The sequence below is a fragment of the Capra hircus genome, chromosome 10 (genome assembly GCF_001704415.2).
Source record: "Capra hircus breed San Clemente chromosome 10, ASM170441v1, whole genome shotgun sequence".
In the NCBI taxonomy this organism is placed as follows: domain Eukaryota; kingdom Metazoa; phylum Chordata; class Mammalia; order Artiodactyla; family Bovidae; genus Capra; species Capra hircus.
The window spans coordinates 41,835,387-41,856,812 of record NC_030817.1 but is presented as its reverse complement, the minus strand read 5'-3'; the positions used below and the strand labels follow the sequence as shown (position 1 = coordinate 41,856,812).

The following is a 21,426-nucleotide window of genomic DNA, read 5'->3' as shown; positions in this document are numbered from 1 at the left end:
TGCCCCTTGGCACCCCTGAATGGGAGCCTTAGAATACCAGATGGGCACCCAGTGGCAGGTCTGGTAATTATATTAGCTGTATCTGTACAGTGATGGTGCTGGCATTTTGCCTCCCCTTTCAGAGCAAAGGACATCCAGCAACACTCTCCTGGGAAGCAGATTAACTTCTGTGAGTCACTGCTTTTCCATCTCATTTATGATTCATGACCTGGGCTATATTTTTAGCTTGTATTTATTTGGGTCTGTGAAGTGGGCTGGTCGGAAGTGTTGTTTGGAAACTTATGGAAGCATGAGGAGAAACTGACATCACACTTAATTTTTGTTGTTGTTCAGTTGCTCAGTCGTGTCCGACTTGTTGCGACCCCATGGACTGCAGCATGCCAGGCTTCCCTGTCCATCACCATAGCCTGGAGCTTGCTCAAACTCATGCCCATCAAGTTGGTGATGCCATCCAACCATCTCATCCTCTGTCATCCCCTTCTCCTCCTGCCTTCCATCTTTCCCAGCATCAGGGTCTTTTCCAGTGAGTCGGTTCTTTGCATCAGGTGGCCAAAGTATTGGAGTTTGAGCTTCAGCATTAGTCCTTCCAATGAATGTTCTGGACTGATTTCCTTTAGGATTGACTGGTTTGATCTCCTTGCAGTTCAAGGCACTCTCAAGAGTCTTCTCCAGCACCACAGTTCAAAAACATCAATTCTTTGGTATTCAGCTTTCTTTATAGTTCAACTCTCACATCCATACTTCCCTGGTGGCTCAGATGGTAAAGCATCTGCCTACCATGCGGGGGACCTGGGTTTGATCCCTGGGTTGGGAAGATCCTCTGGAGAAGGAAATGGCAACCCAGTCCAGTACTCTTGCCTGGAAAATCCCATGGATGGAGGAACCTGGTAGGCTACAGTCCATGGGATTTAAAAGAGTTGGACACAGCTGAGCGACTTCACGTCACTTCACTCACATCCACACGTGACTACTGGAAAAACCATAGCTTTGACTAGATGGGCTGTTGTTGGCAAACTACTGTCTCTGCTTTTTAATACACTGTCTGGGATTGTCATAGCTTTTCTTCCAAGGAGCAAGCATCTTTTAATTTCATGGCAACGGTCACCATCTGCAGTGATTTTGGAGCCCAAGAAAATAAAGTCTGTCACACGCATCAGGTGGCTTGAAACTTGGTTATAATCATCAGACATTGTGTGACCATTTATCGAGAGCCTACTACATCCCATGAATTGTATGGGGCTCTAAGAATGCCAGGTAAATGGACCCAGTTGCTAGCCACCAGGAGCATATTGAGTTATGCAGGCAGACAGTGAACTAGATAACTAATATACTGTAGTTACACCTTTCTACACCTCCAGCCGTATCTCTGGACTTTAGTCATATTGAATGCTTTTGGAGCACCTCTTATTTTTGCCCTTTCCCTCTTGCACATGCTCTACCTGTTGCCTGAAAATCCCTTCCCCATCCTTTCCTTAGTTGCCCATCATGACTCACACCAACATCTCTTCTTCTAAAAAATCTTCCCTGATTCCCTGAGGCTGGGTTGGAGCCCCTCCTACACACTCCCATAGCACCTTACATCCTAGTGTTTATCACACTCTATGAAGAGTGCTCTTAATTGAGGTCCCTTCATAGTAGTTGAGGCTTATTCATCACCTTCCCCAACTAGGAGGCAAATGGAACTGAAGAGGAGGGTGAGGAACACTGTCATTCTGGGATAGCCACTGCCTGTTACTGAGCCCTTCTCATGCTCCGTCACTAGCTCGCCACCACGCCTGCATCACCTTATTTGAGCCTCATAATAACCTTATGTGACAGGTAAGTTATTGGCCCTATTTTATAGATGAGGAAACTGAGGCCTTAGATGCAAGTTATTTGCTCACAGTGTCACAGCTAGTGCATGCAAAGCTGAGTTTCAGACCCGGCCTGCCTGATTCCCAGGGCCCATGCTCCTAGACTCTGTTCCTTTTTCCCTTTCATGGTTACCATAAAGGTCAGGGTAGACTAAGTCATTCTATGGTAATAAGCAATCCAAGCATCTCAGCAGCTATGTCAAAAAAAAAAAAAAAAAAGGTTTATTTGTCACTAATATCATGTGTCCGCAGCGAAGTGGCTCGGGTCTCTTACTCTGTGTTCTCCCTCAGAACCTGGGCTAAGGGAGGCTCTGTCTCGGTGCCTCCCTAATTGAAAGAGAGAAAATTTGAGAAAAATCACTCCCAAAGCAATAGTCTGGTTGCATAGATTCACTAAATCAGGAGCTGCGCCAGCGTCCAAGGGCAAGAGAAGTGCCATCTACTCTGGGGTGGCCAGGTGAACATTGGAAATATTCGTGGAAATGCACTAACAGCTCCCACATAAACACAGAGTGGAAGGAAGGAAGGAAGTAGAAAACGAAAGCAAAAGGGAATGATAGTGTCTGGAAAAATGAGGACCCTCCAGGGAACAGGATGAAGCTTGCCTTTGTAAACGCAGATCTCTAGTTAAATGGCTGTTGGGATCAGTTACTCCGTTTGTTCTTCCTGTAAGCAGCGCTGCTAAGGCTGCTTCTCTTCTAAACATAGTAATGCCTGGACACAACTTGGGATTTCACTGGATCCATCAGCAGAGTAGTCAGTTGCTGTTTCAAAGGCAATATAATCTGAGTAAGGCCAGTATTCCAATTCTTATTTTCATTAATGGGAACCAGTCCACCAAAATAGAGACTGTCTTTAAGAACAACAGAAAATAGCATTCTTGAATTCCTAGGATTATACTTACCCAATGATAAAACTTTCTTAAAAGTTTCTTAGAAGTCTGGGTTATGGGGCATTTGCTCTTCCCCACAAAGGACTCAGCATGAGGCTATTGGTTGCGGCTTTTGAATCTCGACAGTATTAAAATTGAATGTAAGATAAGAGGTCCCCAAGGAGTTTCTGCCAAGAGGACATTAAGAATATTTTGTATGGAGATTTCACCTTTGTATGATGCAATTTTTGTTCCTCCAAAACACAAAGGGCGATCAACTGTGTGGAACTGACTGTTTTAGGTGGTGGTTGCAGCAATCACTCTTGAGTTCCTGTAAGTTATTATAGAATATAAAAACACCTGTCACCTACAGAAGATGCCTGTCTTTCCCACTCTTTCTCTTCATGCAGCAGCAAGAATAATAATACCTATATATTAAACAGAGAAAAGTATTTCAAAAGTTTATACATATATTGTTCTTGTTGTTCGGTCACTAAGTTGTGTCCGACTCTTTGCGGCCCCTTGGACTGCAGCACGTCAGGCCCCTCTGACCTCTACTATCTCCTGGAGTTTGCTTAAGCTTATATCCACTGTGTTGGTAAAGATATCTACTCATCTCATCCTCTGCCACCCCCTTCTTCTTTTGCCTTCAATCCTTCCAGGCATCAGGGTCTTTTCTAATGAGTTGGTTCTTTGCATCAGGTGGCCAAAGTATTGGACCTTCAGCTTCAGCATCAGTCCTTCCATTGAACATTCAGGGTTGATTTCCTTTAGGATTGACTGGTTTAATCTCCTTGCAGTCCCAGGGATTCTCAAGAGTCTTCTCCAACACCATAGTTCAAAAGTGTCAATTCTTCGGTGCTCAGCCTTTTTCTCTCTCTCTTTCTATACATATAATGGTTGTTTGGGCAGATGAATAAAGGAGAGATACAATGCAGTATCTTCAGTCCAGATGTTTTCAGATCCTTGAATTCATTTTCATTTTACAAATGTCCCTGGACTCTACCCAGGTGGAGCCTGGGTCACTGCAGGGAAGTAAGCATCACAGGCAGTCTTCTCTTACCTGATGCAAGTACTGTGGGGGAACTGCTATCAGCAGATGCCTCATCAATAGGATGAAGCACATCCTACTTGTTATATTAGTGATCAGAATCACTGTGCAGTAGCTTGTATCTTTTATAGATGTAGAATTTTGAGACTCAGGTTCTCCAGGTCAGGGAGATGATGTGGAACAGCATAGCTTTAAGCAGCAAAAGATCTGTGTTCTCTGTGAACCAGCCCTGTGACCCTTGAGCAGAACACTAAACCCCTAAGAATCAATTTCTTATTTGTAAAAGGGGTACTATATACCTCTTTAGGTTCTGTGACAGTTTCACTGTGAGGATCAAATGAGATAACACTTGTGAAAACAGACAGTGTAAATCGCTGTTCATACAAAAGCACATGATCACATAGATGTGATTTACCTGGCTGGGCCCAGCAGCAGAGAGAGCCAATCATGTCTCCCAAGAAATGAGTATACAGTTATTCCTAGGGGGAGGTCAGAACCCTCCAAATGCTCTCAGTGCGGTTTTTGCCTCAGGGATGAGCTCAAGCAGAGTGACTGTGTCTGTGCTCAGGTCTGTAGGCAGATGTGAAACCACTCTCAGTTCAAAAAAATGCCCATGTGTAAGGGATTTTCGATGTGAGTAGGACTGTTGGTATGAGATACTGCACAGTTGCCTGGTGTGGTATACAGATGGTTGTCATACTTTTCTTGCCCACAGACAAACAGTACTGTTTTTCAGATGAATTGAAAGTTTTCTTTTGATGCTTGTAGGCAGTTTATATCCTAAAATATTGGAGTGTCAACAAAGTGCCAACCAGACCAAGATCTTTATTGTTTACCTGGGCTTCTGGCCCTCAAGACTTTCTGTCTGAAGGATCCAGGTTGCCCATTGTCAAAGAGAAATGCTTCCTCTGAATAAACTTAAAAATGCCCTTATTAATTCTAAAACCCCCCCAGGAGATTATTTTTAAGATGTTGTCAGTTCTGCTTGCCTTAGCGGGACTAGGAATGGAATTTTAGAATATAGGTGCTTCTTCATTTGCTGTTGGTGAAGGCATCTAATTAGCAGGGGAAGAGCATCTATGAGATCTGGGCCAGAGTGCTAGGGTTAGCTCCCTTCACAGCCCTGCTTTGCCTTGGACAGGAACCCTGGAGATAGAGAGAACCCTGGAGAACCCTTCCTTCTTTTGGAAGGACCAGCAGAACGCACAGCTTACTTTAGAAGATTCCATCTTTGTAAATACAAAGGACTCAGAGTGTTGAAATTCCCTAGTTGCAAAGACCCCAGTGGGAATGCGTGATCAAATTCAGATTTTCAGGCTCTTGAACCTGGAGCAGAAGGAGTTTTCATCAGGGTAGATGTTTGGATTTTAAAGACCTGTTCAGGTTTTAATCAACTGAAGTTTTCTTTGAGGGACTACTGTATACCAGACAGTATTCTAGTTGTTGGGAATAGAGCAGTCCTGTTGTCTGCTACTAATCTTCTAGTCGGGGAGACAGACTATCAGCAAACGTTGTTGTAGGCAGTAAATACTCTGAAGAAAAGCAAATACAAGAGGACAGAGAGTGGTGGAGAGCAAGAAGGTGTCAGCAGCCTTGTGCTCTTGGTGGGAAGTTTCAAAGGTGCTGTAAGATCGTCTAAGAAATCAGTCCTGTCTGATTCTTTGAGACCTCATGGTCTGTACAGCCCATGGAATGCTCCAGGTCAGAATGCTGGAGGGGGGAGCCCTTCCCTTCTCCAGGGGGTCTTCCCAACCCAGGGATTGAACCCAAGTCTCCCACATCGCAGGCAGATTCCTTACCAGCTGAGCCACAAGGGAAGCCCAAGAATACTGGAGTGGGTAGCCTATCCCTTCTCCAGCAGTTCTTCCTGACCCAGGCATCAAACCAGGGTCTCCTGAATTGCAGGCGGATTCTTTACCAACTGAGTTATCAGGGAAGCCCATCTAAGAAAAGGTGGTGTTAATAGATTCTTAGACAAAAAACAAACTTTCCCAAAGGGGAAAGGGTTGGGGGGGGGATCAATTGGGAGTATGGAAATAATTGATACATATCACTCTATATAAAGTAGATAAGCAAGGATTTACTGTGTGGCATAGGGAAGTAACTATATTCAAAAGAATGATATCATGTAATAACCAATAATGGAAAAGAATCTGAAGCTATATACTTGAAACCAACAAAATATTATAAATCAACCATAGTTCAATTTTTTAAAAAAAGAAGAAGAAATGCAGTGTTTGCCAGGACCACTTGTGCCTCTTCCGTTGAGGCTTGTCTCACTGAATTCCCTCTAAACTTGCTCCCCATTCTAGAGGCAGAGTCCCCCTCCCCAGCATCCACCTGCCCCAGGTTTTCATGGATTGGTGCTGCACTGAATGGGGGAGGATTTTCCACTCCCTTCTCACATGACACACACCCAACTCAAACCTGGCGTAAGGAGGGCTTTGACCAGCTTTATTTCAGGATTATTTTAACTGGAAATATGCCCCTTTAAGAAAGAACACATTACAGATGGTCCAGTTAGGATGCAGGTTATTTTGAGACTTCCTGAACATTATTTCTTGGCTCCTTCATTCAAATAAATCATTTATTACCCCGTAAGAGGTGCTGGGGATAATGATGACTAAGACTCATTCCCTGCCCTTGAGAAGCACACAGTTTAGCAGTGGGCAGACAGAGACATTTAAATAGATAGATAGCAGCATCACTGGGTGAGTACAACCTTCGGGTGTGACCAAGATATTCTCGGAGCCCAAAGGAAGAGCAATGAACTCTGCCTCAAGGGTGCTGAAGATTTCAAACAACTATAATGATCTGAAGCCTTATTCACAGATGGATTATTCATCCATCTACATATATTTCCTGAATAGTTTATATCAGGATCACACACTGCCTGCAGATATTATTTGTTTGGCCTATTGTTGTTACTGCTTGATAATAATTCTATTGAGATATAATTACATTTCATATAATCCACCCATATAAAGTATACAATTCAATGGATTTTAGTATATTCATAGAGTTGTGCAGTCACCACCAATATTAGAACGTTCTTAGCAACTCCCAAACCAACTCTGTAACCTGTAGCACTCACACCGCACCCCCTCAAACCTTCCAGCCTTCCTTTCTAGCTCTGTGGATTTATCTATTCTAGTTATTTCATATAAATGGAATCACACAGTATGTGGTCTTTTGTGGCTGCATTCTTTCCCTTAGAAAAATATGTTCAAAGTTCATCCATGTTGTACCGTTTTTCGTGTTTCCTTTCCTTTTTATTGCCAAACACAGGTCCATGACATGGTGCGCCACTTTTTACTGATCCATTCATCAGTTGATGGATGTTCACGTTGCTCCTACTTTTTGTTTTTATGACTAATGCTACTGTGAACATTTGAGTGAAAGGTTGTGTGTGGACCTGTGTTTTCACTTTTCATGAGTGAATATCTAGGAGCGGAATTTTTGGACCTTATGGTAGTTCCAAGTTTAACTTTCTGAGAAACTGCCAGGTTGTTTTCCCTTGTGTCTTCACCATTTTATATTCCCATTACCAATGTATGAGGGTTCCAGTTTCTCTATATCTTTGCAACACTTGCTATTTTCAGTTTGTTTGTTTGTTTAAATTATAGCCATTCCAAAGAGTGTGAAGTGGTACATCATTGTGGTTTTGATGTGCATTTCCTTAGTGATGAATGACATTGAGCAGTTTTTCCTGTGCTTACTGGCCGTTTGTATATCTTATTTTGAGAAATGTCCATTGAGATCATTTGTCCATTTAAAAATTGTGTTGCTGTCTTTTTGCTATTGTGTTGTGAGTGTTTTTTATGTATTATAGATGCAAGTCCCTTATCAGATAAATCATTTGCAAACAGTTTCTCCCATTCTGTGGGTGATCTTTTCATTTTCTTGATAGTGTCCCTTGAAGTATGAAAGTATTTGATTTTATAAGATTCAATTTATATATTTTTTTCTTTGGTTGCTTGTACTTTTGGTGTCATAGCCAAGGTTATGATAATTTTTGCATATTTTCTTTTAAGAGTATTGTCATTTTAATTCCCATGTGTAGATCTTAGATACATTTTTTAGTTTATTTTTGCATATGATGTGGAATAGAGATCTGATTTCATTCTTTTGTATGTTATTTCATTCTGTAATATCCAATTGCTCCAGCACTCTTTGTTGAAAACACTGTTCTTTCCCCACTTAAATTGTTTTGGTGCCCTCATGAAAATTCACTTGGTGGACATGACTGAAGCTACTGAGCACATGAGGGTTTATTTTTGGACTGTCAATTCTATTTCACTGATCTAGATGTCTTTCCTTATGTAATTACCACACCTGTTTTGATTGTACAGCTGTGTCAGGAGTTTTGAAATTGGGACATGTGAGTTCTCCAACTTTTATCTTGTTCAACATTGTGTTGGCCCTTCTGGGTCTCTTGAATTTCCATGTGAATTTTAAGATCAGCTTGTCAATTTCTGCAAAGAAGCCATCTGGTATTTTGCCAGGAATTGAGTCAATAGATCAGTTCGAGGAATATTACTATCTTAACATGAAGTCTTCTGATCCATGAACTTGGAATGTCTTTCCAATTATTTTGGTCTTCTTAAATTTCTTTCAACAATACTTTATAGTTTTCAAATCTGAGTTTTGCATTTATTGTGTTAAATTTATTTGTAAATATTTTATTGTTTTTAATTCTATTCATAATGTAATTTTTAAAATTTAATTTTTGGATTGTTCATTGTGAACTGTTGGTTTTAAAATTTAGGAAAATTCATTAAGTCTTATTTCTGACTTCTCTTGAAAAATCAGATCTGGTTTCTTAAATGGCAACAAGGGGCTAGAGTAAGTAGCTTGGGTTTTGTCTTTCTTGTATTCTCTATAGTTCCAGATTTGCCTGTATCTCATTACTTTCTTCTGTCTGGATCCATTTACTCATTAATATCTTAATTATTAAGCACTGAGCTTTTGACCTTTATGATTATTCCTTTTGAAAATTGTTAGAGGAGATTCAGTTTACAAAAAGGATTAATATGATCTAAACCTTTAATATAATTATTTTTATATACACATCCCATCTTTTCTTATAAGTTGTTCAAGCTGCGTTTTACTCATTCATCTCAGGAGCATTGGTGAGCTAGGCTCAATACTGAGGATACAAAGAAGAAACAGACACCATTCCTATTCCAAAAGAAGTATAGACACACTGGCCAAAAAAGCCATATGGACAATTAATATTTTATAAAAGGTCTTCTGGATGTCCATACAGTGTGTGGAGGAGGGTCCAGAGAAGGGAGTGGTCAGACTGAAGGTAAGAAAGGAGAAAAAGGTCTTCCCTGATGACTCATGGTAAAGAATCTGCTTGCCAATGCAGGAAACTGTTTGATCCCTGGTCTAGGAGGATCCGTGTGCAGCTAAGCCCTGTACCACAACCACTGAGCCTGTGCTCTAGAGCCTGCAAACTACAGCTATTAACCCCATGCACCGCAACTACTGAAGCCTGCGTACCTTTGCACCTGTGTTTGGCGATAAGACACGCCACTGCAATGAAAAGTGGCCCCTGTTCGCTGCAACTAGAGAAAAGCCCAAGCAACAACAAAGGCTCAGCACAGCCATAAGTAAATAAATAAATAAAATTTAAAAAAGAAAGGAGGAAAAGAGGAGAGGCTTCATGGAAGTGACTTTTGAACGATGATAGTTAGGGACCTTGTCCATTTAGCTAAGAAAGTAAGACCTCTTCCTGAAGACTGATGTTTTCTCCAAAGTGTAATTCTTGGACCTGCTGTAGCAGAATCCATGAGTCCTTAATAAAACGCATTCTTGTGGACCAACTGAAGCAGAATTTTTCAGAACCCCAGAAATCTGTTTTTTAAAATCTTCCATTTAAGTATCCTTGGTAATGCCAAAGTTCTCTAAAGTTTGAGAAGCTCTGCTTTAAGAAGGTGGGGGATCTGTGAGAGTTTTAAGTGGGAATGAGGTGTGATAGGGTGGAGTGCTATCATGGTACACCTGCATTTCAGTAAGGTGCTGGCTACACTGGGAAAGGCAGATTCAGAGGGTGGGACACCAGAGACTCCTTCTTAGAGGGGGTTACATTCTAAATTCATCACTAGGGTGAAAATCAGGTGGAATAAAGAATACACTGGGAAATCTCTGAAATCTCTGTAACACCTGTGCACCTGGGACCATCAAGGTTCAGTTCAGAGTCAATGGCTTCTATCTCTGTTTGAATTTGCAGAGAGGTCCCTTTTCCCTGGGGCAGAAGTCAAGTCTAGTTTGAATAGTAGAGTTGAGGGCTGAGGGGCTGAATAAAGGGACTGATCTTTTACTTTCTGCAGGTCAGGCTGATACAGTAGTTGAACTGAGTAAATCAAACATTCATATGATGGGAGTCCACTCTATTGCAGTTGAGAGACAGAGTGTGCCTTAACGAGAGCAGATATGAGAGATGACTAAATTGATGGAATTTGGCCCCTGGTTGGATGAGGGGTTTGAAAGAAAGGGAAGAGTATGTGAACCAGAGGCTAGAACAGGTCACTAGAGTGGACAAGATCATTGGTTTGCTCAGGGAGTTTCAATAGAGTCTTGAGACTGGAAGCTACTGTAGTAGTTGAAGCGTGAGTTGAAAGTAAGGAAGTGGAGACAGTGTCTCAAGGTTGTCCTCTTCCCACTTCCCCTGTTTTTAATGGGAAAGATTGGATGCTATTTAGAGGTGGCAGAAAAATCCTGCAATGTCTTTAGGCCATGTTGGTGGCTTCTACCATCTAGCACAAGGACAGGCTCATTCTAAGGAAGGGAAAATGCCATTGAAAACCAAGAGATTTAACCTTACTTGGTAATTAATAAATTGTGACTCCAAGAGATTAAGTGGTAGACATTATTTAACTTTTGAACTCTAAAATTATACCACTTACTTATTTTTTCAAACACAAACAATACAAAAATGTAAAGTAAAAAGTAAAAGTTTGCCTCTCTTCCATTCCCAGAGGTAATATGTATCCTTCAGACATTTTTTTCTGAGGATATAAGAATATATATCCTTTTTCTTTAGATCTTTGAAGGTCATCATTCTGTAAGAGTCAGGATGAAAAGTTTCCACAAACCAGCTCTCATTCCTGTTCTCTGAAAACCCCAGTAATAATTTCTTCTCTGGAATGCAAAGCCCAAGATACACAGGCCATGAATAGACTGTTCACCTCTCCTTAGAAACAAGTGGTTTAAGCTCAGACAGTACAAAAATATTATGACTGCCCTGAGGCAAGAAGGGAGTGCATGAGCTGGGATCTAGGTGAGCCATCTGTCAGGTGCTGAATGGAAAGGTTGTCTGAGTGCTGTCACGTTCTTACCACCCCGATACCTTGAATAAAGGTCTTCAGTGTCCTCTCCCCATCACAGGGTCAGGTATTAGGGTGTGTCTTCTGTTTCGGGTGCCACATCCTGCTGGCTCCGGAAGAGCTTGGATTCATGCCTACTCTTACCACGGGGCCCCCAGGTGGGTCACCTTCTTTCCCACCTCGGAAGACCAAAGGAAGAGGCAGAGGGGGCAGCTGGATGACCTCCTCTCTTTTCAATTTTCCTGTCCCACAAGGCTCACACACAGGTTCCCAGAAATGGACTGCAGCCTCCAGAATAAGCCCTGATTCAGTCTCACTGAATAAGTGAAACTGAGCCAGCCATTTCCCATTAATAGGGCTTAATTTCTTCATCTATTAAATGGAATTAACCATGACTAACCTCATAGAAAGAAAAGATAAATCATCTCTTTCATGATTGTCCTATTCTCATGGGGCTATGTTTCTTGAGAACAGAGACCGTGTCTTTGCAGACCTACACTTAATACGTGATTGAGAGGTAGGGTTAGTTTATACTGACATCGACAAACCAAACTCTTGCTCCCTCAGGCCTGGACATTCAGCCACTTGCCGCTTGTTTAGTCAGGTACCTAAACACAGATACTGACAGTCTTTTTATGCACTGTGCCCTCCCTGCTTCTTCACAGCGATGGTTTCTGAGAAATGGGCTGAGTGAGTCAATGGGAGGACCAGGTGCATCTGGGCTTCAGAGTCATTGTGGAAAAAAAAGCGGGCATTGATTTTCTCCCTTCACATTGCCCCGAGTGCCTTCCACCTCACATGCCCGGGGTGGATGGGGAATGTGCTCACTGTCACGATCGTCTCAGACTGTGACTCACGTTTCCCACAGCGAGGCCGGCAGAAGGTGTGCCGTTGCTGACAGACAAGTATGTGAAGCGAAACAGAGGTTTCAGTGAAGGGGGGTGGTTTGGCAACAACTCCTTGGGCTGCCCTAGAAGGACGGAACTGAGGTGGTTTTCGCCATGAAGTGTGATTAAAAACAAAACCTTATATTTATACACAACTATGGATAAAATAGATAGCTAGTGAGAACCTACTGTATAGCACAGGGAACTTTCTTCAGTGCTCTGTGGTGACCTAAATGGGAAGGAAATCCAGAAAAGAGGGGGTAGATGTCTATGTATAGCTGGCTCACTTTGCTGCACGGCAGAAGCTAATACAACATTGTAAAGCAACTTCAGTTCAGTTCAGATGCTCAGTCGTGTCCGACTCTTTGCGACCCCATGAACTGCAGCACGCCAGGATAAACTCCAATTAAAAGTGAAGAACAAAGCTTGGAAGATTCCCTCTCTCTCTGTCCTCCTCTCCTACTCTCCACTAAAAACCGCTTCCCTTGTTAACCGGAATCCCACAGTCGGTGACTCACATCACTGTGAGAACTGCCCCATTTGACACCTTCCCTCACTGAGCTGTTGAGGCTCAGAGCATCTCTGCCCCAGCTTTCACGCTTTGCCTCGTTTCCCCCTCCTATCAGCTTTATCACTCAGGGTTTTCCCCACACCTGGAACACCTGGGGAGTCAGGCCTTTTCTCCCCACCTTCCCCTCAAGTCTCTTTCTGAGACCTCAGTTCAGCTATACTCCTTCCTCATCCTCCAGGATGGAGAGAACAAACAGTGAGAAATTCACCTCCCTCTGCTCATTTTAAACTACTGTTGGAGCTGAACAGTAGAAGCCTCTTGTATTCTTTGATCCAGTATTTATTGGGTACCTTCTGTGGCCCAGGCACTGTCCTGGGTGTTGGGAATTCCATGGTGATCATGGTCCTTGCTCTTGTGATGGTTACAGTCAAGGGAATGAAGACAGGTAATAAGCAAGTTAACAAGTAAACTTGATTATTAGTGGCATGATGGCAAATGGGGGGCTGTGATGAAGGGTGCTAGGAAGGGTCTCTGAGGCAGTGACATCTGAATTAAAACCTGAAGGATAAAAAGGAGTCAGTCTTACAGAGCAGTGGGGAGGATCTAGGCAGAGCTGGCAATGGAACAGCTCGGGCAAAGGCCCTGTGTTTGGAAAGAGCTGGCTGTATTTGAGGAATAGAAGCACAGGAGCAGGGTGACAGAGCCAGAAAACACAGGGCTTAGGTGTCAGTACTGGAGCTCCCATGAAGAATGTGAGGCACAGGAACCTGGCTGGCAACTGTCTTGACCAGCAAACTCCCCTACACAAGGCTCTAGACAACACTTGGTGCACTGACCTGCTCTTAGAATGCGAAATGTACAGAATTCGCTGAGAAATGCTTGGAGAAATACTCCAGGAGTGTCTGGAGAGGCACCCCCAGCTCCCGCCATCTTTCCACAAGCAGAAGGAGGCTAGAAGGCTTCCAAGGGAAAGCTAAACAGGAAGCAGATCACTTTCAATCAGACCGCTTGGCTCTCATCGCATTTCCGAGCTCATTCCCGGAGAAAAACACTCTCCCTCATCAACTGAGGCTGGGCTAAGAGGATTACTCCCACTGCCTCACCGGGCAGAGCTACATGGGCGACTACTAAGCCTGCCTCTCTGGGCTTAATGCCTCTCCATGATTCCAGAATCCAGTTTTTAACTCTCAACTTTCTGTTTCCTGGATACCCCACCAGTGTCGTTCAGTGAACAGGTCCCAAATCACCTCATCTTCCCTTCTCCTGGCTTTCTTCTTTCTGTTAATGGAATCACTGTCCCCCCTGCTACCCTGGCTGGAAACGTCTGAGTCATCCTTGACTCATCCTTCTCTCTTATTCTCTAGATCAAATCAACTGCCGGATCGTGTAGTATGTATTTCCGAGATGTCACTTGAATCTGTCCCCTCCTTCCCACCATCCCTCCTCAGGGTGAGCTTTTGTTACTTCTCAAGAGGAGCATCCTCACTTACTCCCTTGCTATTGACCCACCTTCCTACTGCTGCTGACATGAGGCTTCTCAAACACAGAGTAATCCGCTTTTGCCACATTAAATATAAATATACTAACTGTCTTTTAGCTTTATGAGCCTCAGTGCCTTTTCCAATACTCTATGTTCAAGCTAGATTTACTCCTTCCTTGTGTAGGACATGACTTTTTCTTTCCTTGAATCCTCTGAATACATGAGGTTGCAAAAAGTAGAATTTTCTTACGTTACTAAGCTTTGGTTTATCTGCATTTATATGCTTATTTTATCTCCCTAGAATAGTGGATATTTCTGTATTATTTGTCTCACATTTAGTTTTGTTTCCTTTAATATTTGAGCATCCATATGTACCATGCGCTGCTCTTAGAACACCTTAGGAAATGATTAAATAATTAAACTCTCACAACAATTGTATCCCTATGTTGCTAGTGGCAAAACTGAGATGCAGAGAAATTGAGTAACTTGCTGAAGCTCCATAACTAATAACTGGCAAAGTCAGGATTCCAGTTCACACAGGCTGTCCCCAGAGCCCAAGCTCTCATATCCCTGAGCTCACATTTGTCAGGGATGACAGCCGTTTCCCTGATACCATATTAATAGTTTGGATTTAGCTGATGTTTTATAACTGAACTGAAGCTTAAGGTGTGTGTCCATTAATGGTCAGAAATATCAATGGTAGGCTGAATGTGCAAATGTGATTTGCTATCAGGAACTGATTTAGGTGTTTCCCAGGAAAACGCCTCTGATGCTGAGAACTATTTTTGTGCCATTTTTCCTACTTGTTCTTCTTCTTCTTTTTTTTTTTTTTCTCTTATTCCAGTACATGGGCTGTATTGAAGTGCTGCAATCAATGAGATCACTGGATTTTGGAATGAGAACCCAAGTTACAAGGTAAGAGAACAAAAATCTGACAAGCTTGGAGGGCTATAGTCTAAAGTTACAAGAGTTTCTCCCTGCAGGAGTTCCATGCAAGGCTTCAAAGGCACTGTGGGTTTTTATTCGTAACGCTGGAAGGTAGAACAAAGCCCAGTGACATTGTGAGTGGTTCTGACTCATCATGTGAAGGATTTCTCCATTGTGCAGCAGAGCATCTGCATTTCATATGAGAACTGATAAGATGACGCAGTCAGAGAAATAACTGCTTTCCCAGATACTTCAGTTCAGTTCAGTTCAGTTCAGTCACTCAGTCGTGTCCAGCTCTTTGCGACCCCAAGAATCACAGCACGCCAGGCCTCCCTGTCCATCACCAACTCCTGGAGTTCACTCAGACTCACGTCCATCGAGTCCGTGATGCCATCCAGCCATCTCATCCTCTGTCGTCCCCTTCTCCTCCTGCCCCCAATCCCTCCCAGCATCAGAGTCTTTTCCAATGAGTCAACTCTTCACATGAGGTGGCCAAAGTATTGGAGTTTCAGCTTTAGTATCATTCCTTCCAAAGAACACCCAGGGCTGATCTCCTTTAGAATGGACTGGTTGGATTTCCTCGCAGTCCGAGGGACTTTCAAGAGTCTTCTCCAACACCACAGTTCAAAAGCATTAATTCTTCGGCGCTCGGCTTTCTTCACAGTCCAACTCTCACATCCATACATGACCACTGGAAAAACCATAGCCTTGACTAGATGGACCTTTGTTGGCCACTTACTTAATGTCTCTGCTTTTGAATATGCTATGTAGGTTGGTCATAACTTTTCCTCCAAGGAGTAAGTGTCTTTTAATTTCATGGCTGCAGTCACCATCTGCAGTGATTTTGGAGCCCCCCAAAATAAAGTCTGACACTGTTTCCACTGTTTCCCTATCTATTTCCCATGAAGTAATAGGACCAGATGCCATGATCTTAGTTTTCTGAATGTTGAGCTTTAAGCCAACTTTTTCACTCTCCACTTTCACTTTCATCAAGAGGCTTTTTAGTTCCTCTTCACTTTCTGCCATAAGGGTGGTGTCATCTGAATATATAAGGTTATTGATGTTTCTCCCAGCAGTGTTGATTCCAGCTTGTGCTTCTTCCAGCCCAGTGTTTCTCATGATGTACTCTCATAGAAGTTAAATCAGCACGGTGACAATATACAGCCTTGACGTACTCCTTTTCCTATTTGGAACCAGTCTGTTGTTCCATGTCCAGTTCTAACTGTTGCGTCCTGACCTGCATATAGGTTTCTCAAGAGGCAGGTCAGGTGGTCTGGTATTGTCATCTCTTTCAGAATTTTCCACAGTTTATTGTGATCCACACAGTCAAAGGCTTTGGCATAGTCAATAAAGCAGAAATCGATGTTTTTCTGGAACTCTTTTGCTTTTTCCATGATCCAGCAGATGTTGGCAATTTAATCTCTGGTTCCTCTGCCTTTTCCAAAACCAGCTGGAACATCAGGAAGTTCACAGTTCATGTATTGCTGAAGCCTGGCTTGAAGAATTTTGAGCATTACTTTACTAGCATGTGAGATGAGTACAATTGTGTGGTAGTTTGAGCATTCTTTGGCATTGCCTTTCTTTGGGATTGGAATGAAAACTGACCTTTTCCAGTCCTGTGGCCACTGCTGATTTTTCCAAATTTGCTGGCATATTGAGTGCAGCATTTTCACAGCATCATCTTTCAGGATTTGAAATAGCTCAGCTGGAATGCCATCACCTCTACTAGCTTTGTTTGTAGTGATGCTTTCTAAGGCCCACTTGACTTCACGTTCCAGGATGTCTGGCTCTAGGTGAGTGATCACACCATTGTGATTATCTGGGTCATGAAGATCATTTTTGTACAGTTCTTTTGTGTATTCTTGCCACCTCTTCTTAATATCTTCTGCTTCTGTTAGGTCCATACCATTTCTGTCTTTTATCGAGCCCATCTTTGCATGAAATGTTCCCTTGGTATCTGTAATTTTCTTGAAGAGAGCTCTAGTCTTTCCCATTCTGTTGTTTTCTTCTATTTCTTTGCATGAATCGCTGAGTATCCCAGATACTAGAAATATTTAAAATAATATCTAGAAATAGGACATTACAGGATCTCAGACCTGTTGAAGAAGTCTCTGAAAGTAACAGGAAAAATCTTTTCAAATCAGAAAGCCCAAGCTCGTCCCATTTATGGCATCCTTGACACAAGAAGCTGTCTACTCCTTGTCTGTATCTCTCTCCTCCACGTATAGTGAGCTGGATGGAAGAGGTGAACCAGTAGAGCCTTACCCAGAGTGGCCCCAGGAAGCTTAGGGAAAGAACCAGAGTTATTATTACCCAGAGTGCAAGCCAGAAGCAGAAGCACAAGGTATGGTTCTTTAAGGCCAAATTCAAAGCAGGCATGGAAAGGGGAGTGCCGCGTGCTGAGACTGGTAACTGGGAAAATCATGAGGTGAGGGGCCTGAAGTGAGAAGACTGGATTGATATGAATCAGTATGGTTCAGAATGAAGACTTGGGCATCTGTGGTGTGTGGTGCCAGTGTGCGCTCCTCAGGGCCTGTCTGCTTCCATGGTTGCTGGCCACCATTTCCATTATAAAGAGAGGATAACTTTTCCTGATGCTCATCCCATGGAATTTGAGGCCTGGAAAAATAGTCCTCTTAACCAAAAGATTTGGGGAAAGGAATCATATGCTCTTTAGGAGAGTCACAGTATTAAAGACCCTGAGAAGTCCTGTGCTATAGTTTAAAAAGTGTTAACTTCATCAAGATTCTCTAAATTTATTTGGCCCCATAATTCTTTTTTTATGTAACATAAATAAACACTCCATGTATCTTTGGGGTTCCATGAAATGAACTTTAAGAAAGGCTGTTGTAGACTTGTTTACAATGCATTCAAATCTATCTTTCCAAACTTCTCACTGATCTTTGGGACTCCCTCAGGAATTAAGCAGATGAAGTCTGATTCTTTCCCATTCATCCACCCTGTATTCTTGGTGCCTATTTCAGTTCTCGGCACTTGGAAGAGGCTCAATGGATATTTATGGAGTAAATGCATGGCTCTACCTGACTGCTTTCCAGGATTTGGAAATGGCTATATTTTCCCTTTTCTTTTACAGCATCAGACCCTTCAACTATCCTTTAAGTAAGGATATCCTTTAAGTAAGAGGTTTCTAGATCACTTCCTACCCTTTTAACCCTAATTTGGGCACATTTCAGGTTTTATTTCATTCTGATGATGCTTAACCTGGAGAAAACCCTTCCTCCAATCCTGAGGAAGTTACATATGGGAGGGAGAGTGTCACTACCCCAGAAGCTTGGTCTAGGGGCACAGTATGGAGGAATGCCACTGTCCATGCCTGAGGATGACTGTTTTTCTATTCTTTCCCTCATCCATTCAGTCACTGACTTATTCTCCTTCACTCATGTATTTATGGAGTGTTCATTAAGTGCCAAAAACTTTTCAAGAATTAAGGACACAGGCACCTCTGATCTTTTAGAACTTACATCATACATAGCTGGAGAAACAAACTATGGCAAGGAAGCAAATAAATATACAATATACTTTCAGGCAGTAATTAGTGCCATTACTATAATAATGAAGCAGGGCAAGAGGATACAGATGTATGGGGTGGGCTTTTAATTTCTTTTTCTAGTTGTAAATATACTGTATATTTATTTATAACACTTAGAAAATACATACAAATATGAAAAAGAAAATCACTCATAATCTCACCTGGAAATAATGTCTACTAGCATTTACTGCTTTGGAATACCCTTCTGATCTTTTCTTTCTTACATGAGCTTACAATGATTTTTGCAGACAATCTGAAGAATATTTGATTCTATTTATCCTATGTTGACCATTTTTCCTGTTGCTAAATATTCACAAGCATTTTTAAATTGTGGTAAAAATATGTATAACGTAAAATTTACGACTTTAACCATTTTTAACTATACAGTTGCGTGGTATTAAGTAAGTTCATGTTGTTGTGCCACCATCACCATCCTTCTCTAGAAGTTTTTCATCTTCTCAAATTGCAACTTTGTGGATTAGATAATAACCCTTCCTTCTCTCCTCCCCCAGCCCTGGCAGCCACAGTTCTACTTTCTGTCTCTGTGAATATGGCTGCTATGGGTACCTCAGATAGATATATAGAGTTACATAGTATTTGTCCTTTTGTGACTGGTTTATTTCACATAGCTTAATGGCTTCAAGGTTTAGAACTAGGTCAAACAATATAAATATTCTGAAGGCTTTAGACACGGATTGCTAGGTTGTTCTGCAGAACTGTAATAGTTGGTATCCTAACTCCCTGTCATATATCTGTTTTTTTTGTTGCTATCTTTTATTTTTATTGTATTTGAAATTTTTAAAAATTTTATATTGGAGTATAGTTGACTAACAATGTTGTGTTGGTTTCAGGTGTACAGCCAAGTGATTTAGTTATACATATATCTATTCTTTTTCAGATCTTTTCCCTATATCATTTATTATAGAGTACTGAGGAGAGTTCTCTGTTGATTATTTTTTATATACCAGTGTGTGTATGTTAATCCCAACCTCCTAATTTCTATCTTTAAAAAATATTTATGAATTCGTAAGTCTATATTTTCCTATTGTTTAATAAATGGCAAAAGACTATTTTTTTCTCTGCCATGAAGATTCAGTTTATGAATAATATATAGATCCAAGGGAAGGTGGCTGGCATAGTATCTGGATATTGTTTCTTGTAGATGTGTTGATAATTCCTTGTAGATTCTGGCATTGTAGATTGTGTTTTGGGCAGATTTGTGGAAGCTTGAGAGTGAATCACTTTCCATAAAGCCTTTAGTTTCCAACCTACTTCACAAATATTTATTCTTTCCTTCTCTCAGTTTTTCTTTGTCTCCTCTCCTTTCTTCTTTCAACTTACATATATTTTCACATTCAGCCACTATTAAAGTTGCTTTATTATCAATTGTTTTGGATGTTATTAATATATAACTGTTGAATCAGGTTCAAATTGTTTAAAATTTCAATGTCACATAGTCACTGAGTTTCATTTAGCTCAGAATCCTACTTAATCTAAGAAAAAAAAGTTCAATGGACCAGGTAGAATTCTAAAAGAAAGAACTTCATTTTGTGTGACCTCAGCTGTGTGTGTGTGCTTAGTTGCTCAGTCATGTCCAACTCTTTGCGACCCCATGGACTGCAGCCCACCAGGCTCCTCTGTCCATGGACTTTTCCAGGCAAGAATACTGGTGTGGGTTGCCATTCTCTTCCAGGGTGTCTTCCCCACCCAAGGATAGAACCCTGGTTTCCTCCACTGCAGGCAGATTCTTTCCTGGCTGAGCCATGCCCACAGTTATCTCCCGGCATTTACCATCAAGCAGAAGATTAATGAGGTGTGGATGCTGATAAACTGGTGTAGCTAATTGCTGCTCTGGATACAAACAGATGTATTCAATCTGATGTCCTGTCCATGTTAATTCATCTTCCCATCTCTATACTAGCTGGTACACTGTTCCCGTTAATAGAGAGACAGCAGTATGAAGTTCTGGACAATAAAGGAGGATCCATGGTTAACAAACAACATTTGGGTCAGCAGTTGAAACAGAAGAAAAAAATGGAGTCAATTCTTATCATTATGAGGGATCTTTCTACCAGTTGTTTGGGGGTTGAATTCACAGGACCTCTGGAACATAGAAAATACTCACAGAAGAGAAAAAGAGAAAGAAAGACAAGGAGGCCATATACTATGTTGGCAGTTCCGGATTATACTCTTTTTCAAGGCTCTTAGCAGGCTTCTCTGACTGCTGATTTAGTCACTGGGGAGCCCTTCCAATGGCTTTTACTATTGTTCCTCCACAAATTCTCACCCAGACATTTAACCACTTGACTGATTTAGGACCAGATCTTAATTTTTAATAATCTAGTGTTTATGTAAAAGGGCAAAGGAGGAGGTTGTTCCTAATAGAAAAGAGAAACAAGATGAATAGGAAGACAAAGACTCACAGTGATAGTTTGCCTTCAAGATGTCTGGAAAACAAGGTCAAAAGGAAATAAGAGAAGGGGAAAATGAAAACCTTACTAAGGATGACATAGTCATTCCTCTCTTTAATAAAAACATTCTCATCATAATTTTTATTTTAGGGGGAAGGATTCAAAAATTTTGGTAGGATTATCTCATTTAATCTCCAGTAAAAACTCTCATTCTAGGAACTTCCTAGTGGTCCAGTGGCTAGGACTCTACGCTTTGACTGAAGAGGACTTGGGTTCAGTCCCTGGTCTGGGAACTAAGATCCCATCTGCCACATGGTATAGCTTGCTGCCCCCTCCACGAAAAAAAAAAAAAAGAAAAGAAACACCTAACCAAAAAACCTTTCATTCTGCTAATGAGGAAATGAAACTTAAGATTAAGTAAGTTGCCCAAAGTCATACAGTGAATAGGCACAAAGGTGGAACTTTAGCCTAGCACTAGAAACTTTGTTCTTTCCTGCTATTTTAATATGTCATGATAGTTACATGGTATTTTCCCCTTTAATTTACTTATT

The 21,426-nt window shown here is 41.6% G+C and overlaps 1 protein-coding gene across 2 annotated transcripts in view; it reads left to right on the top strand.

The window, feature by feature from the left end:
• SHC4 (SHC adaptor protein 4) overlaps positions 1-21,426 on the top strand; it is a 131,260-nt gene that overhangs the window by 34,339 nt on the left and 75,495 nt on the right. For both annotated transcript variants that reach the window (XM_005685801.3, XM_013967152.2), the window contains exon 2: positions 14,832-14,902. In XM_005685801.3, the coding sequence (XP_005685858.2) occupies positions 14,832-14,902 (71 nt within the window). The remainder of the gene's footprint in view (positions 1-14,831; positions 14,903-21,426) is intronic.